The following is a 27,988-nucleotide window of genomic DNA, read 5'->3' as shown; positions in this document are numbered from 1 at the left end:
GAACTTATTAAAAGTTTTATTTTTTTTAAAGAAATATACTTTATTTGACAAACAACAATTACTAACATGACAATCCACCATACACAACAATCCACCGTACCTAACAATACACAACAATACACAACAATACAATACATACAGCACCAATCCAAGTTTGTATCAATGTCTATTTTCTATAATGAAAGAAGAAAGAAAAGAAGAGATGAAAAAAGAGAAGAAGATTGAGGAAAGATAAAAAAATTGACTTCCGATTAAACTTGTTACTTATTTTGTTGTTTTACACACAGCGTCATATTATTTTGTTTTCCTAGTCTATCCATGCTTAATCTATCATTTATCTGAAAATATTGCAGCCAATCCATCAAGTGTATCCTGATTTCTTCAGATTTTTTCAAGTTTAGTTAAATGTCGTGCAGAGGTCCAGTGAGTAGAAGTATTTGCGAAAGAATGAGATTCCAGCTGCATGTCTTGTTGAGATTTTTGCAGCATGACCTAGGTGCCTCAGGTAAGCTGGATACTTTTAATAAAATAAATCAATAAAGTTTGTAATGAAAATAAAGCATTTGCAAACTGCAGTTATGATCTTTAAAGGCATTGGTATTTTTTGTTTTAAATGTTGGTGCTTTGATTTTTAAAAATTGGGAAGTTGTGCCAGAAAAATGAAATGAGCTACATTCCCCTTTCTGCCACAGTTCTTTTGTTAGAAAGCAAGTTGCACTTCCTTAAACAGACGACATTCCTGGTCTCGTTGCCAGTAAAAGGGAATTGCTTCAGTGATGCTTCTAATACGTTTCATTGAAGCCATTTTCTTTTGCTGGCAACAAGTCCAGGAATGCCCTGTGCCTGTTTCAGGAAGTGCAGCTTGCTTTCTAACAAGATTTACATCCGATAGAAAGAACTTGTAGTACCTAAGTATACAGACTGTGCGTTTGTTGAATGCAATTTGTGGACACCCCTGTGGCATTGTGTTAATTATGAACCCATTAAAAATTGGTTTTTAGAAAAGGCAGAGAAGAAAACGAATAGTTCAGGGCAATTTTTTCCAGCCAAGTGTAGAGTGGAGATCTTCAGCTTCCCAGCTTCTGCATCATTTGCTAGTGTTGACTTGTAGTGTTGCAGAGGGACAGCAGGAGGCAACCCAGAGTACTGTATATAAATGCTTGCACACACCCAACATCCTCTCCAAACCCCGTAGTGTGCCAGAAGCAAAGCTGGTTTTTTCGGCTGCAAGGCAGACTTGTCAAACGGCCACACAGGTTAGTAATTGATAGCAGGGAGCGGAGAGGGAGCAGAATGGGAAATTGGAATCAGGGTGTTGCAGTATGCAGACCATTTTAAATCTTCTAATTTCTTAATAATCCCTCAGTGTAGTCCAAAGTTCAGGTTTTGTAATGGGAAAAACAGGCTTGGTTTGAAGGCTTTCTGGGAATGATGAATTGCTGACATTCTCAAAGTTACCTGTTTCTGTTTGGTGTTTTGAAATTGTTAGCATGTTGCTCTGAGTATTCTCAAAACAGAGAGAATCTTTTTGGTCCATTCATCCAAAAGCAGAAAGAGAGAATCTTTTTGGTCCATTCATCCAATTTTATTTTTATTTTTGTAGGGGGAGGAGGAGGAGTGTTGATAACATCTGTCAGTCAAGCACAGTCCTTCCTTAACCATTGACAACTATTGGGTTAATTGATCCGTCGCTATAATGCTTTCCTGGCTTCTTTTGTAGCTTATCTTTTCCTTGTCTTTGATTCAGTGATCCATTCAGGCGGAACGTAAAAAGTTCTGGACACTAGCTTTGTTATGTACTAAGCTTGGATCCTAGAACAATAGGCAAGTAGGATCCTAGAATGCAACAACTGATTGGCCTGCAGGAAAAGACCAATCAGGCTCCAGGAGGGAAGCAGACTCAGCCAATCAGACGGGACTCATTTTGTAAATAATGTAAATGTATGTAAATGTAATATAAATAAAAGCCTGAGGTTTTTTTGGGGGGGGGCAATTCTTTTTTTAAAAAAATAATTTTTATTGATTTTTCCATGTATACTTCTAACAATATATCTTTAACAATTTTTCATATTTTGACCCTCCTCCCCTGGACTTCCCCCATACTCCTGTTTTGTTTTATTTCCATATTGTTCACCCTGAGTATTGTTTCCCCAAAATTTTCTCAATACATATAGTCTTATTTTTGTTGTATACAGTTGTGATTGTTTACTCAAACCCTGCCACTGAGTCCATTTCTTTATGTTGCCTCTTCATATATGTTGTAAATGGTTCCCATTCTCTTTTAAAGTCTTTGTTGTCCTTTTCATATAATTTTTCTGTTAGTTTTGCCAGTTCTGCATATTCCATAAGTTTCCCTTGCCATTGTTCTTTCGTTGGTATTTCTTCTGTCTTCCAAGTTTGTGCTAATATAATTCTTGCCGCTGTTGTTACATACATAAATGACTTCCAATTTTCTTTTTTTACATCTTGGTCTAAAATTCCTAGAAGGAATGCTTCTGGTTTCTTAACAAAGATCTTTTTAAACATTTTTTTCAATTCATTAAATATCATTTCCCAATAATTTCTAATCTTTTTGCATTCCCACCACAAATGATAGAATGTCCCATCTTTTTCTTTACATTTCTAACAGGTTTTTGATCCCTTTTTATACATTTTGATCACTTTCTCTGGTGTTATATACCATCTATACATCATTTTCATATAATTCTCTTTCAATAAGATACAATCTGTAAATTTTAGTTTCACTTTCCACATATTTTCCTAATCTTCAAGTTGTATATTATGACCTAAATCCTGAGCCCACTTTATATGTGCTGACTTTACTATTTCAACTAACGTTTCCCCATAAAGTAGGAGATTGTACATTTTTTAAAGTAATTTTGTGTCACTCTCGACTATCTCTTTTTGAAAGTTTGAAACTGTATAACTAAAACCTTTCTTACTGTCTTCCTTAAACTGTTCATTTAATTGTCTATGATGTAACCAACTTTGTAAAAAGGTCTTCAGTGCCTCATATCCTTTCAGCCTTAACCCTTTTCCCACCTCTATTAACAATTCTCTACATGTCGGCCAATGTCCTCCTTTACTAAGTGGTTTTAAGGCTAATGCTTCCACTGGCGAGAGCCACCATGGGGTTTTTGGTTCTAAAAAGTCTTTATATTTATTCCAAACTTTTATAAGCATTTTTCTTATTATATGATTATGAAAACCTTTATGTTAGGTTTGGGGGGCAATTCAATCACTGTTTTATAAGCTGCAATAAAGGTAAAGGTAAAGGGACCCCTGACCATTAGTTCCAGTCATGACCGACTCGGGGGTTGCGGCGCTCATCTTGCTTTATTGGCCAAGGGAGCTGGCGTACAGTTTCCAGGTCATGTGGCCAGCATGACTAAGCCGCTTCTGGCAAACCAGAGCAGCGCACTGAAACGCCGTTTGCCTTCCCGCCAGAGTGGTACCTATTTATCTACTTGCACTTTGACGTGCTTTCAAACTTCTAGGTTGGCAGGAGCAGGGACCGAGCAATGGGCGCTCACCCTGTCCCGGGGATTTGAACCACCGACCTTCTGATCAGCAAGTCCTAGGCTCTGTGGTTTAACCCACAGCGCCACCCGCATACAAGCTGCAATAAAGAGCATGAAATCACTACAGGGCTCCGAGTATATTTCACGATCCCTGGCCAAATCTATCACATCTTCTTGTGTTTTCCCCTTAAATTGCATCTTGTACATTAACTTCTAGGATGTCAGTAGCTTTGACATAATGCAAGAGAAAACTTGCAAAACGTAGCATTCCATTTATGAATGAATCACCAGGAGAATGTATGATCGAGCTTTTGTTGCTCATGCTCTTTCACCTCGAGGGAGTGGTGGTTTCATAATTCTTCTGATTATTAAATCATAATTCTTCTGATTATTAAAGCAAAGCAAGCTCTTGACAGAAGATAAGCTAGAGAGATTAACAAATTGAGGTGGGCAACACCTGCCTTTGTCCAGGGTTTAAGGTACTCCCTCGCTGAGGATTCTGGGAGTTGAACTTGGAACCTTTTTCATGCGAAACAGATGCCAAGCTGCAGCCCTTTGCCCATATACTGTGCATCCATATCTTTTATCTAACAAGGAAATTAGATTTCGTACCTGGCCATTTGCTGGCTGAGTCTTTTCTCGTTAGTTGATGGAGAATAATTTTTTCCCCTTCAAAACCTGAGCAACCCAAGCTCAGTTGGTTAGAATGTGGTGCTGATAAAGCCAAGGTTGCAGGCTTGATCTCTGTAATGGGAGAGCTGGATATTCCTGCTTTAGACTAGAGGATCCTGAGGGCTACTTCCATTAGGAAATGGTATGCCCTGCAGAGGACCCCAAGGTCCATGAAGAATAATAGCTTAAAGGTCCCAGGCCCTAAGGAAGCCAGACTATCCTCCACCAGGACCAGGACCTTTTCAGTGATGGCTCCAACCTGGTGGAATGCACTGTCGCACGAGACTGGGGCCCTGCAGGACTTGATCTCCTTCTGCAGGGCCTGTAAGACAGAGCTGTTCTGCCAGGCCTTCAATTTGAATTAGCCTGATCTTCTATTGCCTTTTCCCTTTCCTCTTCCATGAAGAAACCCTTTCTGGGACCCCACATTTAAATTCTTCCTTGGTCTCCTTGCTGGCCCTAGTAGGACCAACTTGGCCAGTTAGCCCTGGTGACCATTTGATGTCTACAGCCTGGGTTTTGTCCTGCCCCCCCAAAAAAATGACCCCTGAATTTTTGAATTCTATTGATATTGATGCTGCATTTTATGTTCTATTTTATGCTGCTTTTTAAGTTGCATTTTAATCAATGTTTTATATTTGCTGTTCACCGCCCTGAGCCTGGTTTTTAAACTGGGAAGGGTGGGGTATAAACATATTATTATTATTATTATTATTATTATTATTATTATTATTATTATTAGGGTTCCCATACATCCAGGAAAACCTAGACATTCTCCTCTTTTGGGGGGGCCCTAACATGCACATGTGGGTAGATTTTTTTCAATTCAACGGAAATGTTGGGGGGCACACATATGCTTGGGAGGGCACTGTGCCCCAGAAGCAGTAGCAGCACAGCAGAGCAAGGCCTTTGCAGTGAATATCAGGAGCTGGGGTCCTGCCTCTGCTCTGGCTGATCTGCATGCTGCTGCCAGCCCGAGCTGGTGAAAGAGGCACACAGGCATTGCTGTGGCAGCCCCATGTGCCTCTTTCCCTGACTCGGGCTGGCAGCGGCTTGGCTGCCCTTTTTTGCTCTTCAATATATGGCAATCCTGCTTCCATCTCTACAATTCTATGATTGTATGATAATTATTGCTATAGCGCTGGTCTAGTCCAGAGATGGGGAACTTGTGGTCTTCTAGATGTTGGATGTTCACCACCCGGGGAACCTGTGGTCCTCCAGATGTTGGATTTTCACCATCCCTGTCCATTGGTCATGCTGGCTCTAGGACTCATGGGACTGCCAGCAACATCTGGAAGACCAGATTCCCCACCTCTGGCTGAAATTAATCTACCACATCTTGTTGCAGTTTCCCACAAGTTTGAATATGCTAACGTTTAGGGTGTGTCAGCAGCTTTGGTAATAATACAAAAGAAAACTTGCGAAAGGTAATGTTCCCGTTCAGGAGCGAATCGCTAGGAGAAGGCATGAAGCTTGTGTTGATCATTCACAGTGAAATGCCCTTTCACACAGAGAGAGTGGTGGTTTCATAACTGCTCCGGTTACAAAGCAATCTCCTTGCAGTACAACAGAAGAAAAGGGCAGAGAGATTGACAAATCATTGTGTGCAAACCTACCCTTTAGTTACACATCTCAGTGCCTTGTTTAAATCTTTAAAAGGGAGTGACTTGGATGGAGAAGAGAGGCTGTCTAAGGAGACTTTAAGCAGGTATATAAAACAAAATCTAGTGGCAGTGATTGGAAACCAAGATTATATTCACATGACAATTTGTCTCAAATTTCCTGACTTTTCTCTAACTTCTACATTACATCTGGCCCTTTCACATGATGTAAAAATCTGCTTCCAGAAATATAGCAAAATCTAGAGCAAGGATTAGTGCTTGTTTCTGCGCTGTTGCTTCAAAAAGCACCCATTTGCAACCGACACAGAAAGGAGTGCTAACTTTGTTCCAGATTCTGCTATATTTCTGGAATTGGATTTCACATCATGTGAAAGCTGAAGCATAATGTGGAAATTAACCGTTAGGGAAATATTGGAGAAATGGACTAATCTGCCATGTCAGTGCAGCTCTCTTCCACAGTCCTTTACCCAAAAGAAAGGAAGGATGCATTGGGATTTTGTCAGCTGTGCTATACAGCTGATTGTAAAAGGTAAAGGGACCCCTGACCATTGGGTCCAGTCGTGACCGACTCTGGGGTTGCGGCGCTCATCTCGCTTTATTGGCCGAGGGAGCCGGCGCACAGATTCCGGGTCATGTGGCCAGCATGACTAAGCCGCTTCTGGCGAACCAGAGCAGCGCACGGAAACGCCGTTTACCTTCCCGCCAGAGTGGTACCTATTTATCTACTTGCACTTTGACGTGCTTTCGAATTGCTAGGTGGGCAGGAGCAGGGACCAAGCAACAGGAGCTCACCCCGTCGCGGGGATTTGAACCGCCGACCTTTTGATCAGCAAGTCCTAGGCTCTGTGGTTTAACCTGCAGTGCCACCCGTGTCCCTATACAGCTGATAGGCATGATGAAATCTGAAAGATGCAATGCTTTCATCCAAAGGAAAGAAGAGAGCAGGTTGCAAGAAAATAATGTTAGTTGGGGTATCCTGCAATTGCAAGGAGGATACCCACCAGCCTGTTGTTCAGGGAGCTGATTAAGAAAATAAATCACAGAAATTTGTTCCCAGTTTTAATGTGGGGCTGGGGAGACCTTTGCTTCAGCAATTGAAGAGTGTGGAGACCAGCACACAGGCAATTCCTCTAATGGTTTATAACTTTGTGTAATCTTATTTGATCACTCAGGACGTGAAAGATGGTGCGTGCGAAGATTTGGATCTTGAAGAAGCACTTTGAGGGATTTCCTAAGCACAGTGATTTTGAGCTGAAAGAGGTGGAACTGCCGGCACTGAAGGATGGAGGTAAGAGGGATTTTTGCCTTTGTACTCAAAGTTTTATGTGAATAAACTGAAGGGGTGAATCCAGTGACTCGTTGTTTTGGCCCATCAGAACATGAATCTCAATAGGATGCATGTGGAACATTTGCTAAGAAGAAATGATTTTCATTGCATTTGATTCCAAGGGAGGTGGAGCAAGCTTGTATTCTGCTGCTCCAGAGAATTGGACAGGTCAAGAGTTGTTGGATAATGGAATGCACTGTCTCAGAAGGTGGTAGACTCTCTCATTCACTGGAGGTTTTTAAACAGAGGTTGGATAGGGACAGTGGTGTAGCTTGGGTTGACAGTGCCCGGGGCCACATAGAGCGGGTGGAAGGGAGGGAAATGGATGGAGTACACATGCACATTCAACGCCTAATGGCATCCACGTCACTCAGGATTTTGCAGCTGCAGAGATACGGAAAGAAGAGTCATTGTCTGGAGAGGTCACTTCCTGGTTTGCATGGAAAAGCAACGGCGTACAGTGACAGAAGCGTGCAGCTATATTCAGGCAGCACCGGGTGTTGAAATTTTGTGCCCCTAATCATTTTGCAACCGGGGCAACTGCCCCTGTGCTCCCCATTATACACCATTGGATAGGGTTTCTTTCGTTGTGATTCCTGCATTGAAGAGGGTTGGACTAGATGACCACTTGGTCCCCTTCCAACTCTACGATTCGAACTTAGTAAGACTTACTACTGAGTAAACATGTCTTGGATCCCAGCCTGAAGCCTTTCAAATGCCCCAACCCTATCTGGTTCTCCCTTCCCATGGTGACTATTTTTTAAAGAATTTAAGAGGCTAAGATTGTCTCCAATCTATGGTCAAGTTTGTCCATTAATCTACTTTATCATATTCTGTATTTCAGAGGTTCTGCTCGAAACTGTGTTCCTCAGTCTTGACCCATATATGAGGTATTGTTCTTTTCGTTGGACTTACCCATTGAAGTATAACCCTGAAATTTCAGTACAGCGTGGCTATACCTCTTGCCTAGATTTCCCTACTAAATGTTAACTCTGGGCCAGTTTGGATGCAAGACGAAACCATAGTTTCACATTATGTGAAGGAGCCCACAGCAAACCTTAGGCTCTCGCACACTCCTTTGTTGCTGTGGCCATCAAGAAGAGTTCAGAATCTTTCACTTCGGTTTTGAAAGTTTGCAAAACTTGCTGTGTTGCCCAAAACTCCAACTAGATGTAGCTATGTAGTCCTAGCTATAGTTAGTGGAACCAAGCCAACTCCAAACCATAGCTAACAAATTTGGCTCGTTTCCACTAAGCATACATAATAAATAACTACAGACAAGGTTTCAGACATTGCAGGAAACCACAGTTATTCGAAAGCGGAAGTTTCTAATTTCTTCACGGCCGTGAGGAAAGAGGAAACCAAGAGTGTGAGCCCAAGAATAGCTGAATCTGTGGTTGAGCATTGTGTTGGAGCACAGCTTTTGTCTTCCCTTGAGAGCTTATTCTGTAGCAGAGTTTTAACAGTAAATTGGTGTACGCTTCCAGAGGATGTCTGTCACCACAGCCTACGACTTCAGGATTTGAAATCCCTGTACGGAATTCTCCTATGAGCAAGTTGTCATTAAAAAATATAAAATAAGATAAAAATATACTTTCAAATGCTGAGACCATGACCAGGAAGTAGCTGAACCTACTTCATTATACTATGACACGTTTTTGAAGAACGTCAACAGGCAATTTTATGAAATTTCAAACACTGTAGAGAAAGTTCCTTGTGAAAAATTACAGACTGACCACCCATTGTTAACAGCTTATTCTGTCCCATGTGTGGTCTTGATCACCCATGCATTATATTGCCATTAGTATTTTGTTTCTGTTGCTTTTGCCATAAGTAGGGCTGTTAATCTTACCAATTCTTACCAGTGCCTTTAATAGCAACTTCTCTCTGCAAATGCTGGTAGTTTAGAACATTTATATGCAGACTGTGTGAAATTGATCTATGAGTTGTTCTGTAGTTCTGCTCTCCAGGTTGTTGTTGACCGTGCAGGAGCAGGCCAGGCCGTTGCTCTGGTCAGTTGGCAAACTCCGAGCTATACACCATAATGAAAACATTGACTTGGATAGCATGCCTCTTCTTGCACACTCTTGTGTTTTGAAGCGGTCGTGGTTATCAGAAGTTTGTAAAGGCAAAAAACAAGAAGCATAGTAAAAGGCTGGTTCTGGGTTCGAATCCCAATTGTCAGTGCAAATTGCTCCCATTCCTGCAAAGGCATTCTCTGACAAGCTTGTCTTGTTGGTGTGTTTTGTTCTCTACAGACCATACAGCAGGATTCATCTGAAGGAAGGGGATACAATGTTAGGATCCCAAGTTGCAAAGTAAGAACCTCCATCAAACTCTCTCTCTCTGTGTGTTTGTGAAAAGATTTTGCTGATGTTGCCAGCTGTGTTGCTGCTGCTATCATTGAGTCTTAGTTAATATAAAGTAGTTCTAGCATATCTGTTGCACTTTGCAAATGTAAAAAAATGTAAAAAAAAAATGTAAAAAAGAGCCAGTGTGGTGTAGTGGTTAAGAGCGATAGACTCGCAATCTGGGGAACCGGGTTCGCATCTCCGCTCCTCCACATGCAGCTGCTGGGTGACCTTGGGCTAGTCACACTTCTCTGAAGTCTCTCAGCCTCACTCACCTCACAGAGTGTTTGTTTTGGGGGAGAAAGGGGAAGGAAAATGTTAGCTGCTTTGAGACTCCTTCGGGTAGTGATAAAGCGGGATATCAAATCCAAACTCTTCTTCTTCTTCTTAAGGTGGAGTTCTTTAAACAAGCATGCGTGCGTGTGAGAGAAGGAGAGAAACAGACTGGAAACAGAATTAAGATTTCAGGGAACACATTATATTTTAGCAGTGCTTTTTTCTGGGGAGGACACAGGCGGACACATACCCCTAAACATACTGTGAATCTTTGTACTTTAGGCATTTACTGTATTTCTTTTCCCCGATTTGAAGTATAAAATGGCGATTTTCTTGAGTCAAAATGAGAGTACCCCTAAACATTTTTTTTTTTTAGAAAAAAGCACTGTGTTTTAGTAGATTTGTGGTGATTGATATTAGAAACGTAGGCAGCTTCCTGACTTAAACCAATGATTCCTGTATCTGAGTACAGTCCACACCCATTAGTGGCACCTCCCCAGAGCTTCAGACAGTCTTTCTCAGTCATAGCTGGGGATGGGAGGATTTGAAGCCAGGCATAGCTATAGTGCAGAGCTATAGTGTCAGGAGCCCTGTCTGTATTGTATGTGAATTTTGGGAAGAGGTGTAGCCTTATTTGAGTTCACCGACTGGGTCTGCATTGCTCCGGGACAGGAGGAAGGAAGTCAAATGACACTGAGGTTGGTTCAAAAAAGAGTTTATTCTGCTATCCGGATAGCAGAAGGCACTTGCGTGATCAAGTCCACAGCAAGTCCAAAGAAATGACAAGTTCCATGCAGTATATATATCCTCCAGGCACCCTCTCCCTCCTTCCCATATAAATCCAACCACGTCAGCCTATGTACGCAGGTTGACATCACATATGTTCCTGCTCTGGTACTCTCAACCATAAAAGGGAATTCCTTCCTGTACCTCTGACCATAAAAGGATCTTCCTCTTCCTACTCTTATCTGGGAGGAAGAGGTCATCATCTCCAAGAACACCCTTCTGGTGTTGTTCCCGGACTTACCGTATTTTTCGCCCTATAGGACGCACTTTTCCCCCTCTAAAAATGAAGGGGAAATGTGTGTGCGTCCTATGGGGCGAATGCAGGCTTTCGCTGAAGCCTGGAGAGCGAGAGGGGTCAGTGCGCACCAACCCCTCTCGCTCTCCAGGCTTCGCGGACCTCATGCAGAGTTGCCTGCATGCCGAAGCCTGCCGAAGCCTGTGCGCGCTGAGCTCAGTGCGTCCAGGCTTCTCGGACCTCTCCGCAAGCAGCAGGAGCGGTCCCGCTGCTTGCGGAGAGTTGCCTGCATGCCGAAGCCTGCGCGCGCTGAGCTCAGCACGTCCAGGCTTCGCGGACCTCTCCGCAAGCAGCGGGAGCCAGCGCTGGGCTCCCACGGCTTGCAGAGAGCTGCCTGTTTGGGGACTGGGGTCGGGGGAAGCTTTTTCCCCCTTTATTCCCCCCCCCCAAAAAAAACTAGGTGCGCCTTATGGGACGGTGCGTCCTATAGTGCGAAAAATACGGTAGGTCTGTGTGTCTTTTGTGGTGAGGACATGAGATAAGGCACTGACGTGTCTTCTCTGTTCTACTGGTACAGTACAGGGTCATCCCTGACGTCACAAACTGATAAAGGAGAGAGCTGTGTTCTTGTTATGCATTTGCTGAACGGCTCAAGTTTATGCATTTTAGCTAAGGAAAATAGGCATTTTGGTGCAGTTTAAAACTGCCTGCACAGTCAGTTTTGGGTTTGGGAAACCCATTCCTTCAGAGGAAGTGATGGTTAAACCTCTCTGGGAATTGTAGCTCTGTGGAGGGAAGAACTCTCAGCTAATAACCCTCCACACTCTTAACTAACTACAGTTCCCACAATTCTTTGGCAGAAGGTGTGACTATGGTTCGGCACTGCATTAAGTCTGTAGAGCAGACGGGGCACCCTTATCAATGGAACCTGTGTCCCATCTTTGGAGAGCATGCTGCCGATTCTATGCAAAAAAATCCTCTCCGGTACCTCTCTCTGCACAGTAAATCGTTGCAGCAGCTTGATACCTGTTTAGAAATAAATGACAAAATCTGCTTTCACTTTGCTGTATGCAGAGCAGTTTTGCTGATGCAACTGTGCTTTTTTTTTTAACAAAAAAATATATATAGAGTTCTGGAAAGCAAGTGCCCCACGTTCCCTGTGGGTTCCTTCGCCATAGCGAGAGCAGGCTGGACAACTCACTTCATCTCCACAAGCAAAGAGCTGTTTCCTATGCTACCTAACTGGCCGGAAAAACTGCCCCGATCTTTGGCTCTGGGAGCTATTGGCATGCCTGGGTGAGTAGCTTTGGAAGTGGCACAGAAGCTTTGGGGATGAGCTTCAAGTGTGTGGCTTTCACTCACTTTTGGGCACTGACGCATCGTGGCGCTTGTGCCACATGTGAGAAGGCATAGACCCGGTTGTGTAGCCGGTTGTGTAGCTCTCCCCCCTCCAGATCCACAAAAGCCATCGAAAAGCATTGAAAGCACTCAATTAACGGAGGTTCTGCCCCCATGACCCAAGCCTGCCCCCCATAATGTCCCCTTTTTATGGATATACAGTGGTACCTTGGGTTAAGAACTTAATTCGTTCTGGAGGTCTGCTCTTAACCCGAAACTGTTCTTAACCTGAGGTACCACTTTAGCTAGTGGGGCCTCCCGCTGCCACTGCCATGTGATTTCTGTTCTCATCCTGAAGCAAAGTTCTTAACTAATTATGGGTTAGCGGAGTCTGTAACCTAACGCGTATGTAACCTGAAGCGTCTGTAACCTGAGGTACCACTGTATTTAAAGGTAAAGGGACCCCTGACCATTAGGTCCAGTCGTGGCCGACTCTGGGGTTGCGGCACTCATCTCGCTTTATTGGCCGAGGGAGCCAGCGTACAGCTTCCGGGTCATGTGGCCAGCATGACTAAGTTGCTTCTGGCGAACCAGAGCAGCGCATAGAAACGCTGTTTACCTTCCCGCCAGAGTGGTACCTATTTATCTACTTGCACTTTGATGTGCTTTTGAACTGCTAGGTTGGCAGGAGCAGGGACTGAGCGATGGGAGCTGTCTGCACCAGGCGGGGGGATATAGAGGGCAAAGGGAGCCCACCGAATGCCAGCCCAACCCTCGCTGCTGCCAGAGTGGTACCAGCCTCGCAAAGCAGCTTGGGGAGGTTGGCGTGAGAAGGACGCCATTCTCCCTTCAACATCCTTGACAAGCTAACTTTTTCTCCCTCCCTCCCCTCTTTCCCTCCCAGGCTCACTGCCTACTTTGGCCTGCTTGAGATCTGTCAGATGAAACCTGGAGATACCGTCCTGATCAATGCTGCAGCTGGGGCTGTGGGGAGTGTGGCCGGGCAGATCGCGAAAATAAAGGTAAGGGGTCGTGGAAAAACAAGTTGGTATTATGGGCCCAGAGCAGAAAGCGCAGGGGGACTCAGAGGAAGTGTCTGTAGGAATGAAAATCACGGGAGATGAGTAGTAGGTGTCATATGAGAGGCGTCTGCCGGGGAAGCCCCGGGAACTCTCTTTTATTGAATATTACAAACATTGCCACAGGTGTGGTTGTGGCTGATTGGTTGATACAAACACAAAGAAACTCATTGCCTATTGGTTAATGCAAATGCAAGGCGGGAATTACATGTGAGGGGTGGGAATTACATGTGAACATTAATCACTGGTAGATTAAAGGCTGGGAAACGAGGTTGGGACTAGACAAGCATGAAACCTCCTAACTAAAGATTAATATGGCATGAAACAATTACTAATGATTGATCATAACATGAAAGAATACAATAATCAAGTTCTATAGATGTGGTCAGCTATGCATGGAGTACAAGTCACCATGAACTTTAGGTGAACGGAGCGATGAGGGAATGTCTTGGTGTTTGGAGCAGGTTCGTACAGTGTGTGCAGAAACAGAGAGAAGATTATAAGCGAGACTTCCCAGAATGCAAGAGAAAAGAAGCAATACTTCCCATAGCAAGACTTCCCATAAGGCCACAGTTATGTGTAGAAAGAGATGCAATGCTTCCCTATAATGCAACAGTTATGTGCAGAGGGAAAACATATGTGCAGAAGGAAAACTTCCCTTTAAGTGTCCCAGGCAGTACATACTGCCTCTCCTGGTATGCCCTGCAGAGGACCTTAAGGTCCATGAATAATCATAGTTTAGAGGTCCCGGGCCCTAAGGAAGTCAGACTATCTGCCAGGGCCTTCTCAGTGATGGCTCCGATCTGGTGGAATGCTCTGTCCCATGAGACCAGGGCCCTGCAGGATTCAACTTCCTTCTGCAGGGCCTGTAAGACAGAGCTATTCCGCCTGGCTTTCAATTTGGACTTAGCCTGATCTTTTATTCTCCTTCCTTCCCTCCCCTCCCCTTTTTATGAAGACCACCCGATCTGGGATCCCACAGCTAATTCTCCCCTGGTCTCCTCGCTGGCCCAAATAGGACTAATTTAGCCAACTAGCCCTGGTGATCATCTAATGTTTATTGGATGGATTTCCCCCCTAAATTGATTTTTGAATTCTGAATTTATTGTTATTCACGTTTTATACTGTATTTTATGCTATTTTTGGTTGCATCAATTTAAGTGTTTTAAATTTGTTCTTAGCCGTCCTGAGCCCGGTTTTCTGAACCAGGAAGGGCAGGGTACAAATAAAATTTATTATTATTATTATTATTATTATTATTATTATTATTATTATTACATCTCTGCACCGCTTGATTTGATGAGGAATGGGACAAGAATGTGTGTGTGTGTGTGTGTGTGTGTGTGTGTGTGAGAGAGAGAGAGAGAGAGAGAGAGAGAGAGAGAGAAATTAGGACAAAACTACTGTGATCCATCCACCCTGAACCTTAAAAAAGGTGTGTGCACGTTCCTTTTTTGCAAAGTAGAACAGTCTGAGAAGCATTTCTCTCTTTAATAATCATCCTGTGAATTATTCAGAATCCAGATGTGGAATCCAGGTGGAAATTGGGGCCTCCCTTTGTTAGGCCAGTTTGACAGTGGCTCTAAGTCTGTGCATGTTAAGAAAAGTGAGATATCGGCTGGTGTGATGGTGCAAAGTCGTGGCCTTAGGTACACGTTAGCACCTTAGCGCATCTTAGCATCTTGGTGATGTCGCTTACCTGCACTGTGTTTCCAGTTGCGTTTTTCCTTTGGGGTATGCACCAGAGAGGAGGCGGGGTGGGTGTGTCTTGACACAATGCGCCTTGCTGGGTTTCTCTGCACCTGCAGCCCCCCCCCCCAATTCAGTGAAGCTGTCTTCTGTACGTGTGCAATGACAGCTTTCAAACATACACACCTTTGCTTAACCACGGCCTGTATTTTCAAATCGGAGGGAAGCTGTTTTTTTTTTAACAATAATTTTTATTAAGTTTTCCATTTAACAATCCAATCATATCTCATTAATTATTCCAAATTATGCCAATACATATCATAAAGTCCAAATATTTTGCCAAATTATAAATTTTTGTTGGGGGTTCCCATGCTTCCAGTTCAGTAGGGTCCAATCATCTCATATTTCTGCTGCTTTTAGTGTTCACCAGTCCCATCTTTCAATCGTCTTGTTGTTTTCCTTTTTCTTCCTAATAGCCTCTGAGTTGTTTCCACAGGTGAGTTAAAGTAAGCAATATTATGCTTCTGTGTGAACTTTGTAAGGCTCTCCCTTTTTTTAAAGCTGGTAAGTCTTTTGTTTGTCATAAATCCTCACACGCTGATCCAAAGTCCTCCTCGGGTGGCAGACGCCATATTTCTCAGTTCCGATGAAATAAAATCTAGGCGTTTGCTCATAAAGTTGCTCATAAATCTAGGCGTTTGCTCATAAAGTTGCTCATAAATCTAGGCGTTTGCTCATAAAGCTGCACCATAAATTAGTCTTTCCAGGGAAGAATTGCCAAGTCGAACCTAGAATACAAACATGATAACAGAGTAATGGCTCGCCTCCCCCTATGACTGTTAATCTCGCAACATAGTCTGTCTCATAAATGCGGATCCTGATTAAAAACTGCGTCACAAGAGAGCCTTTTATTTTCTTTCCATATATTTCAAAAAACAAAGGCTTTAGTTGATATTTTTATTTCCACACAGTTTATTTTCCAATCTCACTTGCTATAGGTCATATTAACGATTCTTCTAGGAGGGGGGTTGTTAGGTAATATCGTAATAAGAAAATAAAAAGTCCCCCCCCTTTCCATTCCGTTTCAACATACCGGCATAGATGTTATTCTTTGATGTTATCTCCTTTCCAGTCCAATCCATCACTCTTAACTTCTCAGTGGCAAGCTTAATTAGCAGCTAACATACCCCTTTCTTCGCTCTTTGGATATATATAATCTTATATCCAATTTTTCATCTTAAGAAATGCAACTAGGGTCGAACTCGGAGACAGCGTCCGGGAGATTCAAGCTCGCTCGAGGGTTTTCCGTCCAGCGCCCTCACCCCCTCCTTCTTTCGAACTTGGGGTTGATTTATGGGCAACCGCGGACGAGGCTGCATCTTCCCTTACACCGGGAAGGAAAACGGGAGGCTGATTTACTTCCATATCAGCCCCTTAATTACCTCGTGTGAGCTGGAGAGATGGTATTGCCGGCCATCTTCCAAGGTGCCCCTAGCGGAGCCCCTCCCCCGGAGGGAAGCTGGTTTGAGGGGAAACGTGACAAAACAATAATAGTTTTCAAGAAACGGCGGGGGCTATGGATTTTGGCTGGCATCATGTGTGCTCGGCTGCCATTAGGCCTGCGTGGATATTCCAACAGGAGTCTTGGGTTGCTTCTGCCACAGTATCCACAGGCTGCCGAATCTTGCAGCCACCTTTCACCCCCTGCCCGTCCCATCCAGATAAACTCCAATGGCACCAGGGTTGGGCTGGTGGCTTGGCACCTCTGCCCCACCATGCCAGCTGCTATGGGAGAAGTGTATTATCATGCAATGTTCACTTTGCTCCGATGGCAGGAGAGGGTTTCTCTTTCTGCAGGCATGGTTGTCTTGAAGAGACAAAAGCGCTGGCGCTTTGGCTTCTGTCCCGGTGTCTCGAGATTCTTTAGTTTTTGTTAATCTCCTTTGGCCCTTTCGCTTGTTGTCACAAAGCTCTGCCCGTGACGATGACGCAGAGTTCTTTATCGTGCATGGGCTCGTTCGGCTTGCGCAGTCAGGAGAATTAAGGATGCTGCAGCACTCCAGAGAGGAGCATGGATGAGAAATGGCAGGAAGAAAGCTGTCAGTCCGGTTTCCTTTTGAGCGTGTAGCGTTGTGATGGTTTCCTGAATGGTGTGAAAAACAAATGGGTTTTGAACATAGCTGTCAACTTGCAGATTTGAAAATAAGGGACCAGCAGCCTCAAAAATAAGGGATCAGCAGCCAAAATAAGGGATTTTAGTCAACCAGCTGAAATGCGAAGTTAAAAGGGACCAGATAATTTGGGAGAGCAGCGCCGGTTTCTAGCCCTTCATTTCCAGAGGTTGCTGCTCAAGACACCAGCTGATGAAACACTGCAGTTAAATAACTACAAGCAGCAACCACTTTTCGTGCAAAACGAAGTCCAAGTTACGAAGATGCTGCTGCAGTTCTGAATCTTTTCTCTTGTGCTCCATCTGCAGCTTTTAGTTCCATCAGGCGGGGCAGGAGGAAGGGGGGGGGGAATAGCACCCGAAGTAAACACGCAGATCAGATGATCTATGCTAGTCTACCACTACAAATCTATGGGAGAAGCGCTTGCGATCCTTCCTCTGCTTTCCCCCTCTATGGTTAGCCCTTGGAACACCTGCCCACGCCTCTGCCTCCTCTCTCTGAACTGCTTTCTCTGTGGTTGCCCTCGCTCTCCTCTCAAGGCTCCTCAGCAATTCATAGGCCGTGCCAGGCTGCCCATCTCCTCTGGGTCCTTCGGCGGTGCAGCTGCAGTACGGCCTAGCAGTGGTGGCGGTGGGCAGAGGGGAGGCCCCAGGCAGAGATGCTCAGTTCAGCGGCCGCGAGGAGGATGGCGGCAGAAGGGTCCGAGGCTCCCGCCAGTCCCGGTGGGGAGGGGCTCCCGGGGGCCGAGGCTAGTGAGAGGAGGCCGGAGGAGGGCGGGCCGGGCAGCCAAGCAACACAGTTGGAGCCTCCCTCCTCCCTGGCCAGCAGGGAGGGAGGGAGAGGAGCTGCTTCCTTTGAAACCCGGGAAATTTAAGGGACATCATCAATAAGGGACAGCAGCAGGACACGGCGCTGGGATAAGGGAGTTTCCCGCCAAATAAAGGACGGTTGACAGCTATGCTTTTGAAATGGCACGAGCAGTGCGAGGAAGCATTATATAACTTATTTTCCTTATCCTGCAGGGTTGCAAAGTGGTTGGCTGTGCAGGTTCGGACAAGAAAGTGGCCTTCCTCAAAGAAATTGGCTATGATGAAGCCTTCAACTATAAGACCGTGGAGTCTCTGGAAGAGGCCCTGAAGAAAGCTTCGCCCGACGGCTACGACTGCTACTTTGACAACGTAAGCTCAAACGGAGCGCCAACTCTTGAAATGCGGAGGCCGCTAGCGCCGTTTGCTGGCACCTACGGCATGTGCGCATGCACACTGGGGTGTGGTGTGGAGGGTGAACAGAACCCACCGCCCCAGTTGTTGGTGCCAATGTCGCCAGGTGGGCATGGAGGGCTTATGGAGCCCGTGGCCGAGCCCTTGCAGCTGGAGCCAAGCAGGGCTGCGCTGTGCCAGCTACTCACACAGGAATGAGCGCAGCCAGCCGGTGCGGCCCTTGGCGGTCTGTGGCGATCACACAGGGTCCTCGGACGTTTCACTGTCTGTTGATCCCTGTGCCACCAATTTATTTTTCGCTGCCACCAGCCAGACCCTACCTGGTACAATACTGAGTCCAGTCAGGGTTAAATTGGAACACAAACTTTTGCTTATTTATTGCAGTTTAACAAGTGTGTGGTTTCATAAACGGTATCAGTCAATTACAAATATGAGGTGCCTATCCAGACCTATAACTTCCGCTACTTGATCTCTCTCTCACTAAACCACCTCTCAGATATTTACTTGTCTCTCTAGCCCCTAACTGTTCCTGACTCAGCTTATTTCACTACACGAACTCAACTTCCCCACAGACTCTATCCCAATTCACTCCCACTCCACCCAGCTCCCAACAAACTCCTCCCTTCGGCCCTCCCAGAGCTGGTTTTATAGTCCCTCTGACTCCACCCCCTGGGTTCTGACTGGGTAACCTGTTTAACTATTTCACCTCCAGCGCTCTCATATGTTAACATCACACGGTTGGGTCCCCCTGGCGCTGGCCGGGCGACCATTCAGCAAGGGGGCCGGGGATGCGGATGCGAGGCCACGCTCTGGGTCCCAGAGACCCCTAGCAAACAAGCAGGGCAGGACGGGGACGCCTGGTTCACCCCCCCCTAAAAATTGTGCCTCCTGGGACCCCCGCACGCTCCACCCTTGATTGAAGGAAAGCTTTTTGGTATTGTTTGCTTGTTTGGGGTGGGATGCTGTTAAAAGCTTTTGGTCTAACCTCGCTAGAGCAAGGTTATGCAAGTGCACAGACTTCACTGTAGCAAGTGAACTGCAAAACATCCTTGGTGTTGGGCAAACAACAGCCTGAGGCTGTCCCAATGCGAAGAATCGTAGAGATGGAAAGGGGTCATTCTAGGGTCATCTAGTCCAACCTGCTCCAATCCAGGAATCTCAGCTAGATCATATATGTCAGGCGGGATAGGTGCTGAGCGAGCCACAGTGACTTACACACCTGCAGCAAGTTGGAGCTAAGATTTGTGTGCTGAACCAGAGAAGCCTACCTTGTAAAAACAAGCCTGCCTGGAATAACTTGAACACCTGCATTGACTTGCCAGTTTGATCTTCCCAACGTATAACTGCAAGGGCCTGGTTCCTGACCTCCTCAATTTCCTGGAAATAATAGATACTGCTTGCAGCAAATTTTTTCGGTTTGAAAACTTCGGCCCCATCCGCAGAATACGCTCAAAGCAGTATTGTACTACTTGGATATTGTCATTTGTAAAGGGCACCAAGAGTTTTTACCAGACCTCTAGAGGTACAATTCTAAAATGGTTTAACAGGCAGTTCCTGTTTCTAGGGAGCTTTGGGAATTGTAGTTCCTCTTGTCCAGACTATAAACATACCTAGTTCCTTCAACCGTTCCTCTTAACGGTTGAATTCAAACGTTTTGAATTCCTTACAAACACGCACCACTAGATGGCACCAGAGAGAAAACATTTTCTATACTTTTTTTACATTATGGTTCCCCCCACCTTTGTTATAACAATTTAATTTCTGACTTATTTATAGAGTCGTCCCTGCGCCCCCGTGTGTAGATCCACCCATGGCTTGGTTTCCAGTACATAAAGCCACCTTTCTCCCCTTCTGGGTAGTTTTTCAATAGTAAAGAAAACTGTCAGAGTGTCCAAACTCCGAAGTTGATTTTATTTAAGCCGATATGCATGCAAAGTGCTTCAGGAGGGACCTGCCTCCCTTCACCAAAAAAATTAAAAGTGGCCAGCCTGCCTGAATGGAGAGAGAAAAGAGAAAGAGACTGTGGTCAAATCCACATGCACACCATGCATTTAATAATGCATGCTTGCACCAGTTTAGCAGGGACGCGGGTGGCGCTGTGGGTTAAACCACAGAGCCTAGGACTTGCCGATCAGAAGGTCGGCAGTTTGAATCCCCGTGACGGGGTGAGCTCCCATTGCTTGGTCCCTGCTCCTGACAACCTAGCAGTTTGAAAGCACATCAAAGTACAAGTAGATAAATAGGCAGGAAGGTAAACGGTGTTTCTGTGCGCTGCTCTGGTTTGCCAGAAGTGACTTAGTCATGCTGGCCACATGACCTGGAAGCTGTACGACGGCTCCCTTGGCCAATAAAGCGAGATGAGCGCTGCAACCCCAGAGTTGGTCACGACTGGACCTAATGGTCAGGGGTCCCTTTACCTTTACCCTTTACCAGTTTAGCAGTCATGTGTTTCCCCCAAAGAATACTGGGAAATGTACAGTATGTGCTGGGAATTGTAGCAGAAACCCCTTAGTGTTTTTTTCAATGCATTGCATCATGGCACATTGTAACGGTCTTTATCTGAACAGGTCGGAGGCCAGTTTTCAACTGTTGCCCTGGGCCAGATGAAGAAATTTGGGAGAATTGCTGTGTGTGGCGCCATCTCCTTGTACAATGACACAGTGCCCCAAACAGGTAAAACTTTTATTTTTATTTTTGTCTGTGGCTTTATAGCTTCTGGGGAGAAAGGGTCAGGGGCTGATAAAGGCACAAGTTTATAATGCTTACATATGTCACACTTGGCAATTTAATGGGGCTGTTCTTCAGGAATTCCATTGCCATGTTTAACAGGCAAAACAACTGCCAGAAGCTGCCAATGGAAGCTTTTAAGTAAAAGTTCAATAACTCAGTTGGTAGAGCACTTAATCTTAAAGTTGTGAGTTTGAGCCTCTCATTGGGCAAAAAGATTTCTGCATTGCAGAAGGTTGGACTTGATGACCATTGCGGTCCCTTCCAACTTATTATTATTAGTATTGTTGTTGTTGAATTTATATACTGCCCTATACCCAGGGGTCTCAGTGGTTCACAGAATAAAATCAAAATATACAATCACAAAATACATAATAAAAATAAAAACAACAACCTAATACAGACCCTTTTTTTAAAAAAAGGGCATAGGATGTCAAACAGATCAACCAAAATGAACGTTTTTGCCTGTCGCCTAAAGGTGTATAATGAAGGTGCCAGGCAAACTTCCCTGTGGAGAGCATTCCACAGACAGGGAGCCACTGTAGAGAAGGCCCTGTTCTCGTGTTGCCACCCTCTGGACCCCTCAAGGAGACGGCACACGAAGGAGGGCCTCAGAATATGATCTCAGGGTCCAGGTAGGTTCATATGGAAAGAGGCGGTCCTTGAGGTATTGTGGTCCTGAGCTGTTTAAGGCTTTATAGGTCAAAACCAGCATTTTGAATTGGGCTCTACAAGAAGACAACACGCAGGAAGCTCTGGGATGCAATGGTTCAGTGGCATTGTCTGGGTTTGCCCTAAAACGTGAGTCAACGAAGGATGGCAATTCCATTTTAAACGGTTAGTGCTTTGTTGTTTAGTCGTTTAGTCTTGTCCAACTCTTCGTGACCCCATGGACCAGAGCATTCCAGGCACTCCTGTCTTCCACTGCCTCATGCTGGTAGCTTCGAGAACACTGTCCAACCATCTCATCCTCTGTTGTCCCCTTCTCCTTGTGCCCGCCATCTTTCCCAACATCAGGGTCTTTTCCAGGGAGTCTTCTCTTCTCATGAGGTGGCCAAAGTATTGGAGCCTCAACTTCTGGATCTGTCCTTCCTGTTATGTACTGAAGTTCTCACCCTGGGCCAGCAGGGGGATACTGTAGATAGTTTTCACTCAGGTCCACGTCAGTTATTTTAGGCGGGAAACCCTGGGTTGTTGTTGCTACAATGTTGACAGCCGGCTGCCTATAAAAGCAGGCTGGCTGAGCTGTTTGCTGTGCAGTTTCTGTTCCAGCTTACAAAATAAAGAGCTGCTTTGGAGAAATCGCTGTGTCGTCTGCCATGTCTACCCACTATTCAACACTTCCAGTGAGCACTCAGGGCTGATTTCCTTAAGAATGGATAGGTTTGATCTTCTTGCAGTCCATGGGACTCTCAAGAGTCTCCTCCAGCACCATAATTCAAAAGCATCAATTCTTTGGCGATCAGCCTTCTTTATGGTCCAGCTCTCACTTCCATACATCACTACTGGGAAAACCATAGCTTTAACTATACAGACCTTTGTTGGCAAGGTGATGTCTCTGCTTTTTAAGATGCTGTCTAGGTTTGTCATTGCTTTTCTCCCAAGAAGCAGGCCTCTTTTAATTTCTTGAGTGCTGTCACCATGTGCAGTGATCATGGAGCCCAGGAAAGTAAAATCTCTCACTGCCTCCAGTGAGAAATGGAAATGGAGGCAGTGAAAAACGGTTAGTGAAGGGGTCAGCAAACCTTGCAGGAGGGGCTGGTCCACTGTCCCTCAGACCTTGTGGGGGGCTGGACCCACCTCCTGAAAGGACTCCCCCTCTCCCAAAAGAACCCGCCACTCATGCCACCGCCACCTCGTCTTCAGCAGCGTCGTCATTGTCCTCTGCCTCGGCCAGGGGTCTGCGGGGCGCAGAGCCCATGCTGCTGCCCTGGGCGACAGAAGCAGCCTCCCTGCCACCACCACTTCCTCCCTTTCGGCTCTTGGCCATACACGGCTGCCTCAGCGGGAAGGAAGGGCTGTCACCCAGAGGCGTCCGCGGCTTCGGATTGGCTGCAGGAGCTTCCTGCAGGGAAGTCAGTCCCCGCATGGCGAGGTGTCTGCACTGCGTTGGTTTAACGGGACTGACCGAGCAGGCGGCAGGGTCCGCAGGCTGGATTTACGAGCCCGGTGGGCCGCATCCGGCCCCTTAGCCATAGTTTGCCGACCCCTGGGTTAGTGTGTGGAAGCAACCTGAGTGTAGACGACAGAAGCTCCTGCTCAAAAACAACAACAAAGGCTATAACGTTTGCTGGATCTTTTCAGGGATCCTTTGTGTAGTAGCATTCAGTGTAGCTTGATAAGGCCATACAGGCAACATTTCTGAAATACCTATTTGAGGAGCCGAATAGTTTGACACCACAAGAGGTCCGTAGTGAGCTAGAAACCACTTGCTGCTACTGTAATCAACAAATTAGGCTGGTAGGACTACAAGACAGTTTTGTAAGGAGAAATATATGAAATATTGCAAAGAAGAGAGATGCTAGTTTTGAGAGTTAAATGTAATACTGGAAGTAAGAAATGTATATTAAGTGATTAGATTGGAAAATTGTCAGATGTGATTGGTGGAAGTAAAAAAAAATGGTGTAAGAAATGAAAGTATGTTTAATTACTGTTGAAGATGATAAGTTGAAAAATTAATGAAAATTTATATATATATAAAAGAAACCACTTGCTGCTGCTTTGAAAATAATTTCAGCGTTCCCCCTTATTGTAGCAGCACAGTTGAGCAATTGAAACTCTGGCTTCTAGTTGGCGAGAGTTGGGTTAACTGGCTCTCCACCACAGTTTCCAAACACTCCTAGTTTTCTGAAGTCATTGGGACTGTTGGTACAAGTCAGCTCACCATTCCTCTTGCAAAGCACTTGGAAGCCGTAGCAAAATTTGCTAATCACTGGTTTGCAATTGGCATCCACGGTTACTCCTTTCAGCCGCTGGGATGTAATGAAAAAGAGTATCGGGCCTAGAAACCTCGGTTAAAAATCGCTGTGGGTTAAACCACAGAGCTTAGGACTTGCCAATCAGAAGGTTGGCGGTTCAAATCCCTGCGATGGGGTGAGCTCCCGTTGCTCGGTCCCAGCTCCTGCCCACCTAGCAGTTTGAAAGCACATCAAAGTGCAAGTAGATAAATAGGTACCGCTCCAGCGGCCAGAAGCGGCTTAGTCATGCTGGCCACATGACCCGGAAGGTGTCTGCGGACAAACGCCGGTTCCCTCGGCCAATAAAGCGAGATGAGCGCTGCAACCCCAGAGTCGGAGACTGGACCTAATGGTCAGGGGTCCCTTTACCTAACTGTACAGTTTGGGCAGAATTAAGCAAGAGGCAGTGCTTCAGTGTTGCCTACCTCACAGGGCTGTTGGTAAGAATGACAAAGCGAAGAGTGCAGTTTTTTGTGGGCTTTAAAAAATTTATTTTAAAAAACAACAGTTCTGCTCTAAGCTTATTTTGACTGTTAGGGGGAGCTGTGCAGCAGGATTATATGAAAGCTCTGCGGTCTTTGCTGGAATGGGAAGTTGCGGAACAATGGTTAACTAGGCTTTGCTCAAAGATGGCATCTTTCCTCTTGGCAGTTCCAAGGTGACTGAGTTACCTGACCTTCTGCTCCATCAGGTTCCTTACCCCAACGTTTCTTCCAGCAGACAGGAAGAAGCACAGGGAAAACAGGGAGGAGGAAAGCAATTTGGTGATGAAAAAAGTAAGAAGTGAGAGGGACCAAGCACGGCTTTTCTATCTTAAACCCCTAGTGCAGAAGCACCTCTGGATTATGACAGGAAAGAATGGGGGGGGGGCACAAGTTATCAGCTAGGAAAAGCCTGCATTAACTGCAGCTGAAATATTTGCTCAACTGGATTTGCAAAAAGATGGGGGGAAGACACTTGTTCGTATTGAAAAATACGCATGATTTCCTTTTTTTGAAGAGAAATGAGCTTGCACGCTGCCTTGGTCTCCCAGGCAGTGATAGAAGCTTGCCATGAAAACTACAGGAATGTAGGAAGTCTCCTTGCACCAAGTCAAACCATTAGCCTGTCTTGCTCAGGTATTGTCAACCCTGACGGGTTGTGGCTCTGATGTTTCAAGCAGGGGAAATTGCCAGCCCTACCTGGAGATGCCAAGGGACACGGGTGGCACTGTGGATTAAACCGCAGAGTCTAGGACTTGCCAATCAGAAGGTCAGTGGTTCAAATCCTCGCCACGGGGTGAGCTCCCGTTGCTCGGTCCCTGCTCCTGCCAACCTAGCAGTTTGAAAGCACGTCAAAGTGCAAGTAGATAAATAGGTACTGCTCCAGCGGGAAGGTAAACGGCGTTTCTGTGCGCTGCTCTGGTTCGCCAGAAGCGGCTTAGTCATGCTGGCCACATGACCTGGAAGCTGTACGCTGGCTCCCTCGGCCAGTAAAGCGAGAGGAGCGCTGCAACCCGAGTTGGCCACGACTGGACCTAATGGTTAGGGGTCCCTTTACCTTTACCTGGAGACGCCAGGCATTGACCCCGCAAGATAACTCCGCCACTGAGCCATGACTAGTATTTGCACCCTGCACTGAGTTTGGGGGGTTGAAATAAATGATGTCCGATGTCCCTTCCAACTGTGCAATTCTAACATGAAGCTAAAACTGGTGCAAACTGCCTGTAGCGTGCAAATTTCACTAACCCTTTCCCCTCGTCTCTCTTCCAGGACCTTACATGCAGCTTATGATGATCCTTAAAGAGCTGCGCATGGAAGGGTTTGTCGTCCAGCGCTGGGCAGATAGGAGAGAGGAAGGTATGACGGCACTGTTGAAATGGGTCACAGAGGTAAGTTTGTTCTGTGTTGTCTTTGGACCTTAGAATTGTGAAGCTTGACCCAAGTTCGTATTGTGATATTGGTCTCATAATTTATGACCTGGCAATATATCATGAATCATGATGCACGTTAGGGCTGGACGATATATCATCCGAAACCGGTTTGAAGTCCATATTGTGATAGCGGTTTCGTAATTTTTGAAACTCTTGGGAATCCCCAGAGAAGGCGCCAGCAAAATTCGAGATGCAGGGAAAACCCGAAAAGCCAGCCACCGCCTCTACGTAGCTCCATCCTTATTTCAGACATCATGATCTATCGGTATACAGTCATGCCTCTACATACGGGACCTTTGGGTTACGGCCATGGCAAACCTGGAAGTGTGTATTAGTGGTACCTCAGGTTAAGTACTTAATTCATTCCGGAGGTCTGTTCTTAACCTGAAGCACCACTTTAGCTAATGTGGCCTCCTGCTGCCGCCGCCCCACCAGAGCCCAATTTCTGTTCTTATCCTGAAGCAAAGTTCTTAACCTGAAGCACTATTTCTGGGTTAGCGGAGTCTGTAGCCTGAAGCGTATGTAACCCGAGGTACCACTGTACATTCCTGCTGTAAAACAACTTAAAAGTCAAACTGGGAAAACATAGAAGGTCAACCCCAAAGAAGGGCTTCCCTCTGGGCTTCAGCCCAATTCAGGGGTCACAATGACAGCCAAGGTTTCATCTCCTCATACCGGACTGAAACAATTTTTTGATGGGGGAGGGAAGGAAGATTTTTGGCTGCCATGAGGGGTAAGAGCCTACAACAGTTGGAGATAAAAGAACCCTCCCCCCAAATGAGAGTGAGGGTTGGGAGTGTCTGTGCTACCCCAGGTGAAAAGTGGGGCACCTGGGCATTTGCATATCTGAAGCAGCGTCTCCACCCCCATTGTTCTGCCCGGACACTGAGGTCCACCTCCGAGGGCCTTCTGGCAGTGCCCTCACTGCGAGAAGTGAGGTTACAGGGAACCAGGCAGAGGGCCTTCTCGGAGGTGGCGCCTGCCCTGTGGAACGCTTCTCCCATCAGATGACAGGGAAATAAGCAACTATCTGACTTTTAGAAGAAAAACCTTTTTGAAGTTTTATTCTGTTTTTAGTGTTCTGTTGGGAGCCGCTCAGAATGGCTGGGGAAACGCAGCCAGATGGGCGGGGTATAAATATTATTATTATTAACCTGGCTCAGTGCCCCCACCCTGATACAGTAAATTAAAGTGGAAACTTTTTCATGGATTGTTTAGAAACAAACTGAAATCTAAAACCCATTTTTTTTGTTTTGTACAGGGGAAAATTAAGTGCCAAGAACACGTCACCCAGGGCTTTGAAAACATGCCGGCAGCATTCATGGGAATGCTCAAAGGAGAAAACACTGGGAAGGCGGTCCTAAAAGTCTGACGGGCACATGGCTTACTCTAGCAAGAAATTCAGCACAATAAATGACTACTCCCTCTTTTAACTGCCAAAATCTCATTCATAAACATGCCAGTTTGCTCCTGTTGCTTGCGTAACACGAATATGCTGAAAGCCTGAGTCCGTGTACTCCAAGGGTTAGGTGTTGGGAAAGATTTGTAGTAAGTAGGATGTCCAATTTTAAGGAGTGGTAGAGGCATGTGTAGAATCCTCTGTCCTCTTTTATTACCTTACAAGCCTGCAACCATTTTTCTTCTGGAAAACATCTGGTATGAGCGGGGGGGGGGGGTAGATTTTATTGCCCCCATAAGGATGCTCAAAAACACCCTCCTTCCAATCCATAGTGGAGGTTACAAAATTAATGCTGGATTTCTACCCTTCACTGCATAAAAATGCTATTCTTTTAATGTGTGGGTATTTTGAAATAAAAATGATTGAGGTAAACCAACATATTGATTACATGTTGTCCATACCCTAAGAAAAGGGATCTTGGTTGAGGGCAGCTTACAATTGTTTTGAGCCCTTAAAAAAAAATTGCTACCACCCGTTAAACATACCCATAAATATTTTGGCGCCATGCATTCAGCTCAATGTAAAACTAACCCCCAGCAAGGTTGTTTTCCTTAAGTTTTAAACTCTGCTTTCTTCTAAATTTGCTTACTTTCTTACTGACAGCTGTAATAAAGGAATACATAGCTGACGCTTGTTGTATTGTGTT

General features: G+C 45.5%; 1 protein-coding gene across 1 annotated transcript; it reads left to right on the top strand.

The window, feature by feature from the left end:
• The first annotated feature begins 1,096 nt into the window (after positions 1 to 1,096).
• Positions 1,097 to 27,970, top strand: PTGR1 (prostaglandin reductase 1). Its single transcript, XM_083719637.1, has 10 exons — positions 1,097 to 1,256; positions 6,988 to 7,103; positions 7,987 to 8,032; positions 9,401 to 9,460; positions 11,919 to 12,086; positions 13,033 to 13,150; positions 18,090 to 18,245; positions 20,855 to 20,960; positions 25,723 to 25,841; positions 27,145 to 27,970. Exons 2-10 carry the CDS (start codon positions 6,998 to 7,000, stop codon positions 27,253 to 27,255), a joined length of 990 nt encoding a protein of 329 aa, XP_083575763.1. The 5' UTR covers positions 1,097 to 1,256; positions 6,988 to 6,997; the 3' UTR covers positions 27,256 to 27,970.
• Positions 27,971 to 27,988: the final 18 nt, after the last annotated feature.

The sequence above is a fragment of the Podarcis gaigeae genome (genome assembly GCF_964106915.1).
Source record: "Podarcis gaigeae genome assembly, chromosome: 17".
Taxonomy (NCBI): Eukaryota; Metazoa; Chordata; class Lepidosauria; order Squamata; family Lacertidae; genus Podarcis; species Podarcis gaigeae.
This window is presented reverse-complemented; position numbering and strand designations above follow the sequence as displayed.